This window comes from Peromyscus maniculatus, chromosome 3 (genome assembly GCF_049852395.1).
Source record: "Peromyscus maniculatus bairdii isolate BWxNUB_F1_BW_parent chromosome 3, HU_Pman_BW_mat_3.1, whole genome shotgun sequence".
Taxonomy (NCBI): domain Eukaryota; kingdom Metazoa; phylum Chordata; class Mammalia; order Rodentia; family Cricetidae; genus Peromyscus; species Peromyscus maniculatus.
The window spans coordinates 67,100,234-67,120,755 of record NC_134854.1 but is presented as its reverse complement, the minus strand read 5'-3'; the positions used below and the strand labels follow the sequence as shown (position 1 = coordinate 67,120,755).

General features: G+C 44.4%; 1 protein-coding gene across 8 annotated transcripts in view; it reads right to left on the bottom strand.

Moving 5' to 3' along the window:
* Positions 1-852: 852 nt before the first annotated feature.
* Positions 853-20,522, bottom strand: part of Galnt11 (polypeptide N-acetylgalactosaminyltransferase 11) — a 31,546-nt gene continuing 11,876 nt past the window's right edge. For 5 of the 8 annotated variants that reach the window (XM_076565993.1, XM_076565995.1, XM_042273257.2 and 2 more), the window contains 11 exons: positions 20,132-20,458; positions 19,266-19,389; positions 17,777-17,943; positions 16,082-16,207; positions 12,914-13,163; positions 10,667-10,784; positions 8,599-8,751; positions 5,348-5,566; positions 3,894-3,998; positions 1,647-1,784; positions 853-1,550 (listed from right to left, as the gene is read on the bottom strand). In XM_076565993.1, the coding sequence (XP_076422108.1) occupies positions 1,389-1,550; positions 1,647-1,784; positions 3,894-3,998; positions 5,348-5,566; positions 8,599-8,751; positions 10,667-10,784; positions 12,914-13,163; positions 16,082-16,207; positions 17,777-17,943; positions 19,266-19,389; positions 20,132-20,420 (1,851 nt within the window). In that variant the 5' untranslated portion in view covers positions 20,421-20,458 and the 3' untranslated portion in view covers positions 853-1,388. The remainder of the gene's footprint in view (positions 1,551-1,646; positions 1,785-3,893; positions 3,999-5,347; positions 5,567-8,598; positions 8,752-10,666; positions 10,785-12,913; positions 13,164-16,081; positions 16,208-17,776; positions 17,944-19,265; positions 19,390-20,131; positions 20,459-20,522) is intronic. The other 3 variants (XM_076565998.1, XM_076565997.1, XM_076565996.1) reach the window with 1 other exon arrangement.

Here is a 20,522-nt window from a genome sequence, read left to right as displayed (position 1 = left end):
GTGTACATGAGAACATGAGTTCTGGTGTTAGCAGTACCATGTATTGTCAAGGCGTCAGTGTCCTTTGTGTCTATCAGGTTTTTGGAAGGCATGCTGAAATGTCTCCCTTTAACTGTAGAGAGATACACTTGACAAGTTTCAAGTTTTGGGCAGCATGTATTTAGAAGCTATTAGCTGTATAAGTGTTTGGGATTACTTTGTTTTTGTCATAGGGAAAGAACTCTTCCTACCCCCAGTAGAAATCTACTCTACCTCATGCTAACAGCTACTATCAGATGGGTGGATAATGTTCATTCGCTGTAATGTCTGCCCATCTGTTCATTTTTGTAGTGAGTTCTTGTAGGTAGCCTGCATGTAGGTCTTGCATTCTTATCCAGTCGAACCTTCTAAAGGAAACCTTAGGTAACAGGATTTAACATGGTCATTGCTCCTGCTGGGTTTAAATTCACTCACTGCCTTTTGCTTCCTAGTCTTTGAAGTCTGACAGGTAAAATACTTGGTTTAAATGGCTTTGTGCTTTAAGATAACATCACCAAACTTCTGCAATATGAGATTATAACTAAGAAACAAATCTGGGGCAGGGGGAATCACCTTGTATTTTCGTGCTTGAGTATTTGCAGACTTTTATGAATTCTTTATATAGCTTTATATAGATACTTCTACTTAGCAATGTTATAGAAGAGAGTTTCACAGGCAAACTGTTGTCCAAAGTCACTCAGGTCAAGCTAAGGAACTGCCACTTCGTGAAGTTAGCAACTGCCGTCTAGCTTAATGGGCTATCTGCCCATTCATGAAGTATTTCCCATCATATTCCCAGGTCATCCAGACCACAGAAGATGGAATAGGCATAAATCCTAGTCAAATGATCAAAAAGATCCTTTATTTAATGTAGACAGCCTATTAAGTCATCAAAATAATTTATAATAGTTAAATGCCTCTGAAATATACATGATACCTTCTGAAGCTAAAAGTAATATGCATTCAACTAGTTTTAAAATCTATTAGGAACATTAAACAAATGAGAGTAGGAAAAAGTCTCCTATGAAGTCCTCTATGAAAGGAAACTGTGACAAGTTCCTGGTTAGACAGAAACCATTCCATCTCCAAGAGAAGCATAAATAAATAGAAATGTCTGCTTCCTGGGTTTGTACTAATAGACCCAACTTTTTAGAATTATTATTTTCTGTTTTCCCTGGATAAACAAGAATGCCTTAGCAGCAGCTCAGAAATAACCCAAGTCCCAGTGAAGCACCTTCTGCTCCTGTGATGGTCACCTTCCACCAGGGGTCTTGTCTGTTGGGGTCAGCAGCATCCTTCATAAAGCACCATGATTTATGGCAGGTGTGATAAAACCTGGTGAATTATGTTATCTCCAGCCAGGGTCCATCTTAACCTTCTAGGCGCCACTGTTGGGAGGCAGAGCCATCACATATTGCCATGCCAACAGAGCCCTTCTGATCCGTCAGGTCCACCACTCTCAGGCACTGTCCCACAGACACTTGGTACAGCCGATTGTTCTTCTGGGGAAAAAAAGGCAAGAAAAAAAGGACCTGCTTTTATTTAAAAACAAACATTCTTGCAGCATGCAGGAAAGATGTAGAAGCATCAGGACTAGTTAAAGCCCATGTGTACAGCAAGCTGCTCACCCCAAAGGTCCACTGCTGAGATCCTCCTGACCCATGGCACTTCATGAGTCGAGGTGGGTCTGAAGAGCGGGTTTCTGACATGTCGAGGCAAAGGAGGTTGTTTAAAATCAATTCATGTTCTTCATTGTAAATCCAGATCTAGTGACAAAAACAAAAAAGAAAAGGGTTTTAAAAAACAAGTGTTGTCTTAAGTACTGGAATGAAGGCCTGAATAACACTTCACAATGCACTCTCTGCGGTCTCCACACTGGTCAGACCTGCGGTCTCCACAGCAGACACACTGGTCAGACCTGTGTTCTCCACAGCAGATAGACACACTGGTCAGATCTGCAGTCTCCACAGCAGATAGACACACTGGTCAGATCTGCGGTCTCCACAGCAGATAGACACACTGGTCAGATCTGCGGTCTCCACAGCAGATAGACACACTGGTCAGACCTGTGGTCTCCACAGCAGATAGACACACTGGTCACATCTGCGGTCTCCACAGTAGATAGACACACTGGTCAGATCTGCGGTCTCCACAGCAGATAGACACACTGGTCACATCTGCGGTCTCCACAGTAGATAGACACACTGGTCAGACCTGTGGTCTCCACAGCAGATAGACACACTGGTCACATCTGCGGTCTCCACAGTAGATAGACACACTGGTCAGATCTGCGGTCTCCACAGCAGATAGACACACTGGTCAGATCTGCGGTCTCCACAGCAGACACACTGGTCAGAGCACTGCCTCGACAATCTGAAAGAGTGAACTGGGACATGAGGGAGGCCTAAAGAGATGTCTCTGGTTCACTAGGGAGTGTCCTTGAAGGGGACTGAGGTGCACTGTGCTCTTCTCCCTTTCATTCCTGGACAGGTGGTAAAGGGGCTTCCTCTGCCATTTGCTCCCACCATGGTTGCTGTGGAAGGTGAACATCAACCTCGGACAAAGCCTTCCAAAGCAAAGCCTCTCCTCTGAGCCAACTTAACACAGTGTTATCTGGGAGAGACCCAGACAGTGGCAGACGGATTTTAACTAATTCAAGTGATCATGTCATTGTAAATCATTTCCAGTTTTAGGGTTTGGTGAGAATTCTCTTAATTCACAGACCTGTAAAGCTCCAAGGAGCCACAAGAGGAGGTGTGGGCAAGTGCATATAAAGCTGATTATTTACCACAGTCCTTATCTGCTGGGGGACGACATGCATAAGCTATTCCAACCCTTCTACAGAATATCACACCCCAATTCCAGGTAGCAATGTCTGCTGTGAGATGGTGGGTTTCACCTGGGCTACCCTGAAGCAGGGTTTCCCTTGGGTGTGAATGCAAATCATCTTGAGTTCTGGCCCAGGCCTCAAATGGGATGAGTACAGATGTAGTGAGACAGTCTCCTACAGGTACTAGAAAGCCCTGCTTGAATCCTGGGCTGTTGTGTGGCAGACCCTGCACTGACCACTTGAAACCAGTGCTACTGAGGACTGTTTATGTATTTAAGTAGCTATGGTAGCAGTGTGATCCTGCATGCCCACAACTCGGTACATTTAAAACCACTGAAGGGGCCAGTGCAGGAAAGGCCTGCTGCCAAGCCTGATGACCTATGTGATCAGAGAGGAGAACTGACTGCTACAGCCTGTCCTCTGACCTCCATGTGTGCACACTCAGGTAATAAATGGATGTTTTGTTTTAAGGCAGTATATTCTAGAAATGTGCAAGTATACAATCCATTTATCAAAAGGCCCAGGTATTTTTTTTCCATTCCTATGTGATAGCCAAAATGGAGTACAATCTACGCAGACCAGTCCTGACAGCTGTGAGTTGAAATCACTCACTGTTAGGCTATGGTGTCATATAAGTAAGCCTGAAATGACAGTGACAAACTGAAATGTTATCTGCTTACATTTTAATATGGAAAAGACTACCTAAAATAGAGTGGATGCAATGAACTCTGTTGAGGTGTCCTTTAATGAGATGTAAAAACTGGTTAGGAAAATCTGACTCTGGCTTATCTACTAAGGACTTCAGGTTTGAAGAAGAGCACTCTCTACACCACAGTAAAAAGCACAAAGGTCTTAAAACTGACAAGCAATGACCAGAGGCAGAGGAACACGGAGAAGACAGAAGCAGTTATTTTAAATGGTCTCTAAAGTCATCTGTAACCTACAACTTAAGAAAAGTCACAGCACTAAACACCTCATGTCCAGAGTCTGCTCACATGTGCTTTTCCTTCCCCAGAGTGCCTATGCACTGGGCGGCATCACCCACCTGAGTTGGGTCTCTGTAATCACAGGCCTTCAGCAGCACCAGGCCTCCTTTCTGGCTGGAGCGGCCCTGAGCTACCAGACATTTGTTGGTCTGCAAATGGTAGAGCTGCAAAAACAAAACAAAAAAAAAAAAAAAAACAAAAAAAAACAGTGTTTTTGAGGACTTCCATGCAGACATCTTGGTACCTTGGGGATGTGTGCTTGGAATGGAAATGCTATTCCATAGTCCCAAATAAGAACCCAGGAGCTAAGAGGAAGCCAGGAAACAAAGCCAGGAATGGTGACTTAGGACTGTAACCAAAGCACTCATGGAGCTGAAGCAGGCAGATCATGAATTTGAGGCCAGCCAGCCAGGGCTACACAGCAAAACCCTGTTTAGACATTTTTTTTTCAGTTTTGTGTTTTTTTTAAGTATACTATGTATATGCTGACTTGGATATACAGAACCACCAAGACCTTCCAACAGTGATACAAAGATCAAGAATTATGCTGGAAGGGATTTCAACTACATAGGCACAAAATTATCTCTCTTTACTTAAGAAAAACACCCAATAAACATCTTGATGGTTGTTTGGGGTTTTATAAAATAAATAAGGAGAAAAGTACTAGGCTCCATTCTGAAATAGAAAAGTTGGAAGATGTGCCTTAGGAATTTAAAGAGGGAAACCCACAAGAACACCAGCTTTTTTCTGTCTGTGTGTGTTTGCACAGGTGGGGGAGGGGTGTGCATGCTTGTGCAAGCTTCCCCCTTGTTCACTGAGGTGCAAGGTCTACCAAAGAAACCCAGAGCTCACTGCCTCCCAAGCACTGGAATTATAAGTGGACCCCGACAACTGCCCAGTGTCTGCATGGGTTCTGAGCTCCAAACTCCAATCCTCACACTGAGCTGCACAGTGCTTTATCAGCTGAGCCATCTCCCCAGCCTCCAGAATGCCAGTTTTAGAAATTACTCAGAGCTCAGAACAGCAGACCCTAAGCCTTAAGTGCAATTGGAAAGGGTCCACAGTGTGCCCTCTGCTAAGCTCTGAAGACTGCCAGTGCGTTGAGTGTGAAATCTCACTGCATGTCCCACCAACTTAACTGTCACTTTCAATCTCTATCTGAAGTTGGTTCCTAGAGCTGAGACTGACCAGTAACAGCTGCTGCGTTTTCCTGCTCATCTCCCTTTGAAAGGATCATTTCAGGTCTCAAACTGCCTTTGTCCCAGACTGTGTCTCTACTCTTGGAAGCTGATACATAATCTACATAAGGTCCCAGTCCCTCCAAGGCAGTAAGTACAGGATCTTGACCTGGGTGTAAACAGCAAACACATTAAAATTTGTAAGCTTTTCTACTAGAGAAGAGAGAAAATGAAATTAAATCTGAGCTAAATCTAGATTTATCACAGGACCTCAGAAAACCTTCCTGCTATGCCCCTCCCAGTGGAACCGTCAGATAGGACTGCTGCTGCCTCACCCGTCCACGCAGAAGGACCCTGGGGCGCTTGGGCCCTCTGTTGATGAAGATGGGCTGCTGAGGTTTGGCGTTCGGGCCAGGTAGCTGCATCTCAGGGTAAATATTGTCCAAATACCACTTGAATGATTGACAGCCCAATTTCTTCCTCAATTCAACACGCTCACTGATATTTCCGAAGCTCTTGGTCTTCAAATCAGGTCTTAAGGAAAAATACTGCTCCTAAGTTTAAAAAAAAAGAAAAATGGAATTTGCTGCTGGAGATATATTATACATTCTTTGAGGAAAACACAGTCTTGTGTTTTCTTAATGTCAAAGTATCAACAGGAACTTTCCACATGCCTGTCACTAACCATAACATAAACTCAAGATATATTTGATTTCACAGAGGACAAATTAGAGGGAAATCTAACTCGGTGGATGTAGTAGTCTGAAAGAAAATGCCCCTCCTCCCCCCGGGAGTGGCACTATTAGGAAGTGAGGCCTTGTTGGAGTAGGTGTGTCACTGTGGAGGTGGGCTCAAGACACCCAGTGTCTCAGTTGACTTCCTATTGCAGGAAAATGTAGGACTCTCAGCTCCTTCTCCAGCACCATGTCTGCCTGCATGCTGCCTTGCTTCCCACCATGATAATGGACTAAACCTCTGAACTGTAAGCAAGCCAGCCCAATTAAATGTTTTCCTTTATAGAAGTTGCTTTGGTCATGATGTCTCTTCACAGCATCAGAACACTAAGGCAACAGATTATGTGTAAGATGAGTGACTCAAACTCTGACCTCTATTATTCTCAACATGCGCTGAAGATCCAGGTTTCCATGGATACCAACGATGTTAAAATTAAAACTGATCCAGACATGGCTGCACACACCTTTAATCTCAGCACTAAAGACACAGAGACATGCTCTGAGTTCAAAACCAACCCAGTCTATGTAGCAGCTCCAGGCCAGGCAAGACTACATGGTTAAGACCCTATCTTAGAAATACCACTAACCAAAACAAAAAAACCAACGGTTTTAATTTTTTTAATTCATTTAGTAAAACTTTTTTTTTTTCAAGACAGGGTTTCTCTGTGTGGCTCTGGCTGTCCTGACCTTGCTTTATAGACCAGGCTGGCCTCAAACTCACAGAGATCCACCTGCCTCTGCCTCCTGAGTGCTGGGATTGAAATTGTGTGCCACCACCACCACTGTCTAGAAAATCATCTTTTCTTATGTGGCTCATATGTACATTTACCCTGATACATGGAGGGGTGCTTGCCTTGGTGCATTTGTGGCCGTCAGAGGGCAACTCTATGGGGCTGATTCTCTTTCCACCTTTGGGTGGGATTCTGGATCAAGCTGATTGCTAGACCTGTGCGGCAAACATATTTACTACTCAGCCATCTCACTGCTTTAAAATAAAACCTCATGAAAAAATGTAGTACAAACATAAGGAGTATTTTCAAAGCTATTACAAATATGGCTATTCTTGTATTAAATGTTTAATATAATAAGTTATTTGTAATTTTCTGATACAGTATAAGCACACAGCCCAGAATGGCCTCTAATTAACAGTCCTGCCTCAGCCTTCCCAGTGCTGGGACCACTACACAGCAGCATGTCTAGTATATAACTCAGTAACTTTGATATTTTAATTTGATAGAAAATAAGAAATCATACCAGTGAGATTCCCATTTGAATGTTCTTTTTACACATGCAAGGCTTTGTAACATGTACTACTTACTTGAAAAGCACTGGTCTATGGCTGTGCAGTTCTTCCAAATACTGACGCACTTCACTACACAATAAAGTAATTTATGATTTCATCAGAAAAGTTACATAGTGGCATACTTTCAAGCTCATAATGATGGGGGGTTTTGTTTTGTTTTTGAGACAGGGTCTCACTGCGTATCCCTGGCTGGCCTGGAACTCACGAGACTGGATAGCAAGCCCTGCTGTTAAAGAGTCGAGTTTTATCATTTATAAGCCTGGCTCACTTGGAGAAGCTGCTGCCCAGTGTCATATGCAAGGCCCATGGAGAACAGTGTAGCTCAGCACTCAGCTCACAGCACTGTACTCCACATGAAGTGGTCACATGACTACTGACAAGACTTCTGACTGGGTGACTGCTGTCTCTTCAATGAGTTCTTACAGGAACGCAGCTGGTGCTTCTTCACTCAGGCATGCAGTGTCTACACAGCAAGTGCATTAAGTGTCTGTATTCATCTGACCATGGAAATGAGTGAGACCCTGCAAACCTGAGTGGATGGCCAGAGCCAAGAGGTCAGCAAGCCACACTGTGGGATCTCTGCCACACGCAGATGATAACAATTCACAAGAGGCCGAGCCCCCGGAGCTCTGGGTTAGGAGAGGGATAGAGACAAACAGAACCTTTGCATGCTTTGAGCCCATATCTGCTCCCAGCTCCCTCTTCAGCACTTCACAGCCTGGGCATCTGCTGCCATTTCCCTTTACATCACAGGGTTGCAATTACTGTACATCCTCTTATCCATCTTTTGTCTCCAAAATAAGAGCTCAGGTACTTCGCCAGGCACCCTAGTGCATGCACGCCTGTAATCCCAGAGCAGGAAGGCACAAGGATGGAGTTCGAGACCAACCCATTTCAATGACAGTAGCAACTGCACACAAATAATCACAGCAGCATTTTCCTAAGAGTTAATGTGTAAACAAGCCAAATGCCGAGGTGATGGCCAGATGGACAGAGTATCCCTGAGCAATGGGAAGTAGTGAAGTGCTGAGACCAGCTACAACACAGCCCAGCCTAAACACAAACACCAAGTGAAAGCCACAGAGAAGGACACAGATGTGTGAGAGGCCTAGGAAAGACTGGAGCCAGGAGACAGATGTGGTTGTCTAGAGCTGTGGTCAGAGGTGAAACATGAGAAGTACAGTATTTCTTTGTGATGTAACAAAATGCTCTAAAATTAACATGCAAATTATACTTGATAAAGATTCTGCAAAGAAAACAAAGTTGTATAAGGTAGGGCAGCAATGGGAAAGGAATCTTGAGTGAGCAGTGAAGTCCAGTGGGTGAGGAAGTGCAGCCCAGTTCTGTGGAGTCCCAGACTCTGATGGGCACAGAAGGATCAGTGCACTGAAACAGAGCTGCTTCCAATGCTTACAAATCACACTCAGAAGTCAGGTGAGAACCCAAACCGAGTGACTCCCGGGTGAGAAGAAGCCCAGAGAGATGGCACAGCGGTGAAGGTCAGCCAAGAAGAACAAGCACGAGGGGGGTGACAGACACAGACACTCACCTTGTACTCATCCAACCAGACATGGGCCAGCCTCAGGGAGTTGTGTGTCATGGTGTCCTGGCCTTCAGGAGATCCGTATGGCCGCCTTTTTCGGAAAATGTGTCCTACTCTTGAGCAAGGGATGATGAAGAGCTTTCCGCCACACATCCAGATCTAGGCAGAAGCAGACAGACATGACGGACAGTTCAGACAGAAGCAGCCCGCGCACCAGCCTGTATGAATGGTGGCTATGCAACTTACAGGTGTCTCTCCATGAGATCTACTCAGAAGAAAGTAGGGGCATTTAAAAATTAGGTCTTGCCGGGCGGTGGTGGCGCACGCCTTTAATCCCAGCACTCGGGAGGCAGAGCCAGGCGGATCTCTGTGAGTTCGAGGCCAGCCTGGGCTACCAAGTGAGCTCCAGGAAAGGCGCTACACAGAGAAACCCTGTCTCGAAAAACCAAAAAAAAACAAAAAAAAAAAATAAAAATTAGGTCTTCCTGAAATTAAAAAGGCAACCAATTCTGAAAACATTCATTTGCTCCCATGTGTCTGAATTATGTTATCATCCTTTGTTGCATTAATGGACTTGCTCTTAAGGATTTGAAAACAGTTATGCTTATTAGCTGGTCTTCTGTTTTTCATGTACTTTGTTTTTTGTTTGTTTGTGTTTGTTTTTGTTTTTTTCAAGACATGGTTTCTCTGTGTAGTTTTGGTGCCTGTCCTGGAACTCACTCTGTAGACCAGGCTGGCCTCAAACTTACAGAGATCCGCCTGCCTCGGCCTCCCAAGTGCTGGGATTAAAGGTGTGCACCACCAACACCTGGCTCATGTACTTTCTTTTATATACTTTGTTTCTAAGAAAACAACTCGTTTTTCTTACATGTTTGTACAGTGTTCCTGCATATGCACACGTTTGCATGTGTGTGGCATGCCTGCATATGCAGTGCACATGCATGAGATGAACGCTGGCCTAAAGTGAATATTGGGAATCTTGGGGCCTGAGAGATGGCTTGAGACAGCTCAGCGGTTAAGAGCACTGGCTGCTTTTCCAGAGGTCTTCAGGTCAATTCCCAGCAACCACATGGTGGCTCACATCTATAGTGGGATCTGATGCTCCCTTCTTGTGTGCAGATGAAATGCAAACAAAATACCCATGTACATAAACTACATAAATAATCTATCTTTAAAGGGGTTGGGGCTCCCCTTTACCACTCTTCTACCGCATCCTTTGGAGGCAGTGTCTCAATCACACCAGAGCTCACTAGCATGGCTAGGAATTTGTCTGGGGATCCTGTGTCTATGTTCCAGGGCTAGAACTTCAGATGAGCAGCCATGCCAGCCTGATGTTTACACAGGCTCTCAGGACCCAGACATCTCTACTCTTGCTTGCAGGGAGAGTGGTTTGACCACTGAGCCATCTCCCCAAGTCCAAAGTCTTTTTTTCTAAATGATACAAGTGATTCAGATTCAAGAGTACTTGGTTGCAGGCAGGGCTGGGAGGCTGGGAGGCTGGGAGGCTGGGAGGCTGGGAGGCTGGGAGGCTGGCTCAGGGAGCAGAAGTGCTTGCCACCAAGCCAAGCCTGATGACTCCTGTTCGATCTCCAGGAGCCACACGGCAGAAGGAGAGAACCAACTCCTGTAAGTTGTGCCATGGCTTCCACATGAGCACCATAGCACATGTGTGTGCTTGTGCAAACACACATTTTTTTAAAGAACCTTTTAACACATATGCATGTTGCATCGTGTGTGAGAGTATATACTTTTAACATTTATGGGATTCATTTACTTTTGCTAAAAAGAAAGAGAACAAAAGAAAACTGAACCAATGATATGTATATAAACTTTCAACCCGAAAAAAAATTTGGAGAAAAACTGTCCTTTAAAGCACCACAGTGGTATGTTTTCAAAATTATAAACAGACATGTATAAGTACTGTGCTATGGGCTGATGGGGACTCTGCACACAGGTCCAGATGGGTGGGTGGTAGGTGGGGCCCACCTGCTCAGAAGGTTCTCTTTGCCCCTAACTGCAATTATATTCCATTACAGACAATTTAATAACAGAACACACACAAAACCAAAATTACCCGAAATGAGATTTCCAGATTTTCTCCTCCCCAGATATCCATGCCACTGTCATACTGTCCAAGATCATTGAAATACTGTCTATTCATTGCAAACAATCCTCCAGCCATTGTAGGTGACCTAGAAAAGGACCACAGCCTGTGCTCATTCAATAGAACCAGTTACCTATTGTTTACAAAGTCTCTGTGACTCTAGGACACAGTAGATTAGCTGTCATTAGAGAAAAGGTAAACAGTAAAAGGATAACAGATAAAAAGGAAACATTTTCATCCTATAAGGGAGCAAGCTAGGCCACATACCTGAATTTTCTGGATTGCTGGGGCTATATAAGTATCTGGCATAAGGTTACATTCTAAGTATCAAAGTACTATTGTTACTGTAACCGAGTTTGATAGACACCCAACTCAAATGACTTAATTCCTTTTGATGGCCTAGTAGAGGCACTGGACAAAGCCTGAGTCCAGGGCCTGCTGCCACAGAGACAGTCTCCCTTCTGAGCTGAAGAGCAGCAGCAGCGGCTCTCACGAGGCTGACTGTGCCAGCAGTGACATCCATGTCAGAGCGTTCGGAGCTCTGAATATTTAGAGCCATCACACTTAGCATGTGAGTGGGATGGAGGGGCCACTACTGGCATCTGGTCTGAGGCCAGGGATTCTGTTAACTCCTAACACATGAGGGTCCGTCCGTCCCTCCCTCCCTCCCGCACAGCAGCTTGCCAACAGTGGACAATTCGGGTTGAAGTTGTAGCCCCCTGCAGCAGGCATTACCCAAAGGCTCAGTCCCAACCTCTAGGCATGTGACCTCCTGACCTGAAGCTAGGGATTCATGCGCGGGTTCTACTGTCTGAAACTGCCTACAGAAGAACTCTAGAATGTCTAACAAAAGAGCAGACAGATAAATAAGCAGGCAACCAGGGAGGGTAAATCACAGAAAAGAGAAACAGTCTACAACAAAAACAGATGTGAAAGTTTTAATTATGAAGCTATCAAACAGACTTCAAAATAACTACTCAATACACTCAAAGAAAAAAGAGACGATTGAAAGCTCGGGAGAGAACTAGATACGCTGAAAACCATTTACATGGACTAGATGTGGCTCAGCTGGTAAGGGGGCTTGTAGAGCAGGTGGACATCCCTGGCTTCAATCCCCAATCCTGCAGGTGTGGCAGTTACATGGCATGAGCCCAGTCTGTATTTAAAAAACAAAACAACAAAACCTATTTATACATGTCTGAAAAACATTTTGGAAAAAAAAAGTATCTTCAAAGGAATCAGAGCTAAGACGGCCAGCCGTGTGTTTGTAATGATGGTTGCTGGGAGGGAAATTCCTTTTCTTCAACAGGGGGCCACCGAGTCTACGGCAAAGCAGGCCATGCCCTGGAAGAGTTGTCAGCACAGAACGGACTCTGGGGAGGGGAGGGTATTTCTGTGTGTGCTTTTTGTTCTTGAGTGTTTTTTAAGAAAGAAATATAAAGTTGGGTGGGGAGGGAGGGAGATATGGGAGGAGTTGGTGAGGGGAAAGAATATGACAAAAATATAGTATATGAAAAATTAAAAAAACTAAAAAAGGACTGATATGACTTCTTGTCTGCAACAGAGGTTCCTGAAGGCTGCATCAAGTTACGTTCAGGTCTTGTACAAAGAGTGTGAAGCACAAGTGCGTTACACAGTTAGACTTGGGCTCCATCCCCAAATCTCCAGTTATGGACATGCAAATATTCCAACGTACAACAAAAATACCTGAATTCTAAAGCACTTCTCATCTCAGACAAAGAGATACTCAGCCTGTAGTGAAGAACTGGAGATGAGTCTGACACAGACCACAGCACACAGGGGCACCCACACTACCCCAGAAGCAGTTACCTATTTGCCTCTCTCACAAACGACACAACACTTAGGGGCACTAACAGTTTCTTACTCTTAACTCTGGGCTTGCCTTATATAAAACTGTACCCCTAAGAATCTTTACTGGAGGTGGATCTCTGAGTTCGAGGCCAGCCTGGTCTACAGAGTGAGTTCCAGGACAACCAGAACTATTAAACAGATAAATCCTGTCTCAAAGACAAACAAGAAAATGAAAACAAAATTTGTTGCGTTTTTGAGACAGGGTCTCTCTTTGTAGCACCTCACTTCAAAATTTTTTTTACTGGGTAAGTTAGGTCAAGACCCTTGCCCCTTACAGAGAAGATTTTCCTTAATACACTATTCTTTTCTAAGGAAAAGCTAGTGTTCTGTGCCCATCTCTCTTACCTTATTGGTGCAGTGGCCCCGTCAGCTCCTCCCAGCTCGGACACAGGAACTAAATCCCACTTGAAGTGCAGTCCCCAGTTGAAACCACCCCGTACCACTGGGGATGAGCTGTAGGCCAGTGTGTCAGCGCTGATGATGTCAATCACGGGGCACACCACAGTGTGTGCATCCTCAAGGATGATGGCCAGCAAGGGCTGCAACCACATCACGTTGACCTCACAGTGGCTGTCTAGGAACACGAGGACTTCTCCTGCCGAGGTGAAGGGAGAAGGTGGGAAAGTGGTACCTCGCACTTGGCCCAGGTGCAGCTGAGCAGCAAGGATGGGGATGTTAAGTACAGGCCATGGATGGCCACCATGACCACCCCATCAAGAAACTACTCTCTGTACTGCCAACTGGATTCAGGAGAATAAATCCTTTGGCCGAGAGTTTTCTCTGAAATGTCCACTGTCATGGAGAGACCACAAACCACGTGTACGACCCCAACAAGCAGTTAGGCAACTGAAGAGACTCCTCCTCTCCCAGCGGCAGCAGGCCCTGTGGTTCTTGCAGTGACACTGGCCAGGTGTGGAGTCACTTTTACTACAGTCATTTTACTCAAAGTATCTAATGGAGTACATCCCTGCCGCAGAACTGCACCAGAGGCTCACCAATGGCTCAGCATCACTGAGAGCTGGCACCACTACACCATGGGAACTTCCTTCAAAGACGGACTGCTGTGCCAACCACAGTTTGACACCGTCCACACATATCACCCTTCTCCCCTGGATTCTCCACTGTACTACCTCCAGCTCACTTCTTATTTCCCATAGGGCTCTAAGGGATTCTTTCAGCCGTATTAGCAAATATAAATGACTAAAACTTCATCCTGTTATCTTTGCATCTTCTTGTTGTTACCTTTGCATCTTGTGGATAAATGTGAGCAAGGTTGAGAACTGTTGGTTTTGATAACTTCAAATTTATTTGAGAAACTGGAATTATCAGAGAGTAGGATTGTTCTAAATAAGCATCAGAATAGATTTTACATGATTTATTAAAACAAATTATTGAAAAAAATACCCCTAAGTTTTCAATGATGTCAGCAAATTAGCCACAAACTCAATGTGTACATAAAACATCTAGCAATTACCTAATACAGAATGCACACAATTACCTAATACAGAATGGAAAATGAGGTCAGGGTTTTGGATTTTTTTGTTTTTGGTTTTTTTTTTTTTTCAAGACAAGGTTTCTCTGTGTAGCTTTGGAGCCTATCCTGGAACTCACTCTGTAGCCCAGGCTGGCCTCAAACTCACAGAGATCCACCTGCCTCTGCCTCCAGAGTGCTGGAGTTAAAGGCGTGCGCCACCACTGCCCGGCTGAAGTCAGGGTTTCTTTAAGGAGAAATGTCTTCATAGCTTTTCTTAATTCTGAAAGTACTACTTTTTGAAAATGAGGCCAAGTTAGTTAACTAAATGCAGTATGATTCTACATGGCTGCACCAAACCTGCCATAGCGATCTCAAACTGTCTGGAACCGGGCAGATCCTATGCCATATCTGAAGGAAGACAAGGAGGTCATAGCAATAACAGTAAATATGCACTGCGGCACTGCAGTGGCTCAAATGGCACAATCTTCAACGCTCCAGAGTTTTCTCCAGCACAGCCAACTTTCTTTAGTCTTGGCTACAGCCCTGGAGAAGCAGATGTCTCACTGACCTAGGGCACTGGCTCTGACTGGATGCAGAGGGCTGCTCTCCTTTCCTGTCCACTGCTTCTGATCACAGGAGGTTTTGAAAGAAAAAGACCAAATCCCAAAAGTGAGATCCCAACCAAGTACAACAAGTGCAATGGCCCATGGCGACTATGGCAACAGGGGAGTGTGGTGGTGCCCAGTGCTTATCATCCCAGACCCTGCGGGGGTGGGGGGGATCTGAGGCAGAGCAGTTCACAGCAGGGCACAGGTGACACTGCTATGAGGGAAAGACTCAAGTCAGGACTTACCGAACTGACCTCCTGACTTCTGATATGCCCAGGAGCTACTTTAAACAGATTCATTTGTCTGTACTTTTAAAGGAAACTATTTTAGTCAAGATCAATAAAAGAAAATCAGGAATGCCAACCTTACACCTCTATCTTTCTAGGTAAACATAAAAGAGATCCAGCCAGGTGTGGTGGTACATGTCTATAATCCCAGTGCTTGGGAAGTAGAAGCAGGGGCCCTGAGTTCAAGATCATCCTCATCTACATAGCAAGTAGGAAGCCAGCCTGGGCTCAAAACAAAGGACACAAGGGAAGCCCAAGAGAACCGGAGTGTACTCTCTACACAAGGCTGGTCTGCACCTGCTCTCTATAGTCAGGGGGAGACTGGTGTGTGCCACATGATGGAGAGAGGGGCCTGGAAACCTCCCAACAACAACAGAGACTCTCTCCTACATGCTATCAGTGTTAAACACTGTTTACAGTTACCAAGTAAAATCCTGACCCTGACCCTAGAGCTGTACACTCCACAATAACAACTATTGGCATAATTCAAGTCAAGCAGTTTGAAGTTTATATGTTTCTGTATGAAATTTTTAAAGTTCAGTTACTTGTTAGCTTGGACTTTTCTAGTTATGTAAGCAGCAAGATAAGAAACCTATTTTAGAGGCCAATAATTAACTAAAAAGCCACTACTGAAATAGGTCTGTGAGGGTTCTAGCAGTAATTTTTGTACTCTGTGCTTTAGGGCAGCAGGTCAGTTATGAAATCTTCCCAAACAGAACAAGCTTCTTCACTCCTTTGGACAACAACCAATGAAAACATGGTGTAGTGGTTTGAATGAGATGGAACGGGTGGACTGAATGGCCCCCAAAGGCTCATGTTCAAATGCTTGGTCCCCACTGGATAAAACTGTTTGGAAGGATGAGGAGGTGTAGCCTTGTCAGAGGAGGTGTGTCATTGGAGGTGGGCATTCTGAGGTTTCAAAAACCCTTATTAGCTCTGTCTTGCTTGTGGGTCAGATGCAAGCTTCAGCTACTGTGCCATAATGGTCATGGACTGACCTCTGAGACCATAAGCCCACAGTCAAATGCTTTCTTTTATAAGCTGCCCTGCTCATGGAGTCTCCTCACAGCAACAGAACAGTAACTAAGGCTTTCTGTGGACCTCTGTAGGCGTCCAAAACCACAGAGCCACAGCACAGATGTACCTGTAGCATGGGCTGCTCCGATCATTCTTCCTCGGATCAGTCCCTCACGTTTCCTATTTCTTATGACCTTGACTTTTGCAGGCAGGTATCTTTGGATGTATTCATCTAGCTCTCCTTTTAAATCATCTGAAAAGAACAGTTCCATAATTACTCACACCATATGAGACACATACCAAGACATCTTATAACCATTCTTAAAATTGTATCTGCAACCTAAGTCAAGATCTACAAGTGATCAAAGAAATGTGTTGGACTCTGCCTCACTGTAAAGCATCCCAGCATCCTCTGTAGGAGGAAAAAGAAACCCAGAGTGCAAGTTGGAACCTAGCCAAGAGCTGCCTTACATGTGTATTTCAATAGACAATGTCTCAAATGAAGCCAAACATGAAGGCTCTTGCCTGCAATTTCAATGCCCATTTTGGCTTGATAGTAAATTTGAGGCCAGCCTAGACTACAAAAAAAAAAAAAAAAAAAAAAAATCCAGGTGTGGTGTTACACATCTTTAAGTCCAGTACTTGGGAGGCAGAGGCAGGCAGACTTCCCTGAGATCAAGGCCAGCCTGGTTCTACATAGGAGTGCCAGGGCAGCCAGAAAGACCCTGTCTCAAAAAAAAAAAACAAGCAACAACAACAAAAAAGGATAAATTTTGATGTCTATGAAACGCTCCAAAATTTCTCCCATAAAGTTCCTATATTTACCCAGGTTTGAATATTATGGTCTCAAGGATGTTGCGTTCATTCATCAGTCCATAAGTATGCTGGTGTAGAGCTCTACTGAGGCTACAGAGGGTCTAAAGAGTTGTTGCGTACATGGAGAATGTCTCCATGCCACCCCATCACTGGGTCTGCAGTGTTGTGCTAAAGGGAGGAGGCTGGAAGCCAGGCAGACTAAGTAGAACCTCCACTCAACTTCCCAAAAGCTATCCTGAGCAAGTCACTTCTTCTTCTATCTCCATCTCTGTACAAAGGATCCCCACTCATCTTGAAGGAGGCTAAGAGCTGAATGGAGCAAATAGTAGAAAGCTTTTCTTTATGAAGATCTACAGTTAAAGAAAGGTATGTAAAATACACGGTGATTCTCAGAAAACTGGCATCTAAGAGCTTTCTGAATGCAGTCCACTCTGGGAACAACTGGTGTAGCACACTTATTCTATAAGCATGGTCCACAGCACTGTGACAGAAGAAAAGTGCCAGTCTCAAAGGGCACATACTGCATATCCATCTAGATTACATTTTTGAAATGACAAAATTAGAGATCACCAGATACCAGGGAAGGATACTAGGGATACAAAGACAGAGTATAACTCTAAATGGGAGCATCAGGGGCTGCTGGGTGATGCAGTGTGCTTCTCAAGACTGCTGTTGCTAACAATCTTCATGCAGGATATTCTCCACTGTGGAATTCTGTTTTCTACACTGTACTCTAAGTATAAAAGAACCAACATGGGAAATCGGTTGAAGGGCAAACAGAAGTCCTCATAACTTCCTATCAATCTGAGCTTAATTCATAATGGACATTTTCAAAAGCAAGCCAAGGGGAAATTCCCCAGGGGCAAATTGGGATAACACTGTAAGCAGATTACAAAGATAAAGTACTTCAGTAAAATCGTTCTGTAATCAATGGACAGGCTGTAAGCTCGCATCACACAGTGAATAAGAACCTCGATGAGTCGTGAGCAGGCACAGCATCGCTTACCAAAGTCACTGTTGTCGTCGACAAGGATGATCTCATGCAGAAGGTGTGCTGGCGTGCGGTCCACAACACTGTGCACAGTCCGCAGCAAGGCCGAGAAGGCTTCGTTGTAGAAACAGATAACAACACTAGCAGTTGGCAGATCAGTTGGGTAGGACTTTCCTCTACACCTTTAACAATCAAAACAAGAAAATCGGACAGTTCAAGAGGCTCCAATGTCTCGGGTTATTTCCTGCTATCTTGTTCAGGTTCTTTCTGACATTACATCAAATTTTAAGCATTTACAAAAACACTGTGGTTTAGTCTTTGCTTTACATCATGTTGATAAATTTATCTTTTATGCCGGGCAGTGGTGGCACACGCCTTTAATCCCAGCACTCGGGAGGCAGAGGCAGTGGATCTTTGTGAGTTCAAGGCCAGCCTGGTCTACAGAGCAAGATCAAGAAAAGGTGCAAAGCTACACAGAGAAACCCTGTCTCGAAAAACCAAAAAAAGAAAAAAAAATTATCTTTTAAAATGTGGTTTCTTTCTTTTGGTAGAGAAGTTACATAATGAGTTGTTTTTCATGAAGTTACTGCATGTGTAGCACTCTTAAGTTGACATCTAGCTTCTCAATGAGGTTCCAAGTGGAAACAGCAATACATAACACTTTGTCTCTGGAATTTTTAGTTTTTTGCCTAATAGTGTAAAAAGCTTTGAGAGAACTGGGATGTTCTTAGTTGACAGACAGAAGAGCCGCCATGGACACGGCAGCTGCTGCATAGGTGACTGAGCAACAACAAAGCTGTTAAAGAATCAACTCAGGGTCCTGACCTCTTTCCTCTGTCCCCTAGTTCCAGCCTCCCGCAGCTCTCCCCTAGAGCCTAAGTGGATGGGGGTCAGTCCCTTCAACACAGCACTCATACTTCAGAGCCCTCTGTGCTGTCTCTCCAGGGGAAAGGCTCCTTGCTCCAGTGGAACCACTTGCGGTGAGGCCACACTGCTCCAGCAGCCCCATCTAGGCCCCGTTTCATGCCACTGCAATAACTGGTTTCCTCACCTGCCCCAAAGAGACTGAGCCCTGTGAACCCAGGGTACATCACCTCATCTGTCCAGGCCTATGCACTGCCTGGCAGACTGAAGGTGCTCAACGAACATCTGTCTGTGCAACGACTGACTACAAGAACAAAAAGCCTTTGAAAGAAGCACAGAAGATTATGAAAAAGTACTAAGTCACTAGTTTTAATTCCTTATTGCCATAAATGCAATAAGAATTTTTTTTTGAAGTTTAGGTTCAGGTAATTGACTTGAAATGTCCAAAGACATACAGCAAGCTCTAAAACTGCATCATTACACTCTCAGACCATGGTTCTTCAAGAGTAGCAGGAGTGGAATCCAGTACACTGTTCTGGTATGCCAAATACTAAGTGCAAACTGAACATTGCCCTTGACTGCTCACACTGGCGTTAAAACACTGTCACTGGAATTCATCAGAAGCCAATAAGGAGCATACTCAGCATTCCTGGTGTCTGGCACATCTCTGTGGTATCCCAAGCGGTTACTAATAAGCATATTAAAGGCATGTTTCTGGTAGCCCAGGTCTCTCAATTCCTGATCACGTTCATTGAAAATCATACCTGAAAGAGAGTGAAATTACAGTCAGTGCCTTAGGTCTGGAAAGATGATCTCAATGGCCACTATGATGTGATGGTCTCCTGAAGCCTTGACTTCACCACTGTAGTCAGATTCTATCACTGTAGTTTTCAATTGGCTGTCTGCAGTTGTAGGTTTCAAATGAGTAAGCTGGGGCTGACGTCAGAGTCTCATCAATTCAATGCAAACCAAGTGTGCCCTAACCGTGTTCAAAACCATTATTTTTAAGACTATTTTGTTATGTGTTGGCACATACCTTTAATACCAGCACTAGGGAGACAAGAGGCAGGCAGATTTCTGTCCTAGACTAGATAGTGAGTTCCAGGCCAGCTAGAGATACATTGTTTCAAAAAACAAACAAACAAAAACCACAAATAAATGAACTAACAAACCCCCCACATTTTATTACACTCACAAGACAAATTATTTGTGACCAGAGAAAAAATACTGATACTGTTCCATAAAGGAAATCAATTATTAAATCCGAAAGGACTTCAGCAGGCCCCAGTCTCATCAAGTTTTTACAGGAACCCATGCCCCACAAAAATTTACACATAAGCTTTTGTATAAAAAGGGCTCCTATAAGCTTTGGATTCCGACTTTAAATGACTTCCCTCACAGCAGCCCCTGCTCGGATCTAACTAGAACCATGTAACTTTGGGAACAATAGGACATTTCTAATCCTGAACAACACACGGTTTACAGAGCACAGACCTGATTACTTACCCAGCTCGGAGGAAGATTTTGAGAGGCCATTATCTTCGATGTGGTTATTCATCAAATCGTCCATTCTGTTTGCTTTAAACTGCGGATCTAATACTCGACCTGGACTTCGAGTAAAACGTGGGTAGAATTTTTTGGGAAATGGTCCATGGGGGCCAGACCCCTTGATGGGCACATTCTTAAGGGGCTGAGTCACTTCACTGAAGTTGAAATAAATGAAAAGCAGAACTGTCCAGGTAGCAGATGTAAAGAGGCACCCGTAACAGAAATACCGAACTGTGACACTTCCCATTATAGACCTAGCATAGCTCAAGGGCCATTTTCAAAGTCCTAAAAAAGAAAGATAGGCATGTTAGACCCCGGAACACTCCTCAGTCAGCTACTGAACACTCAC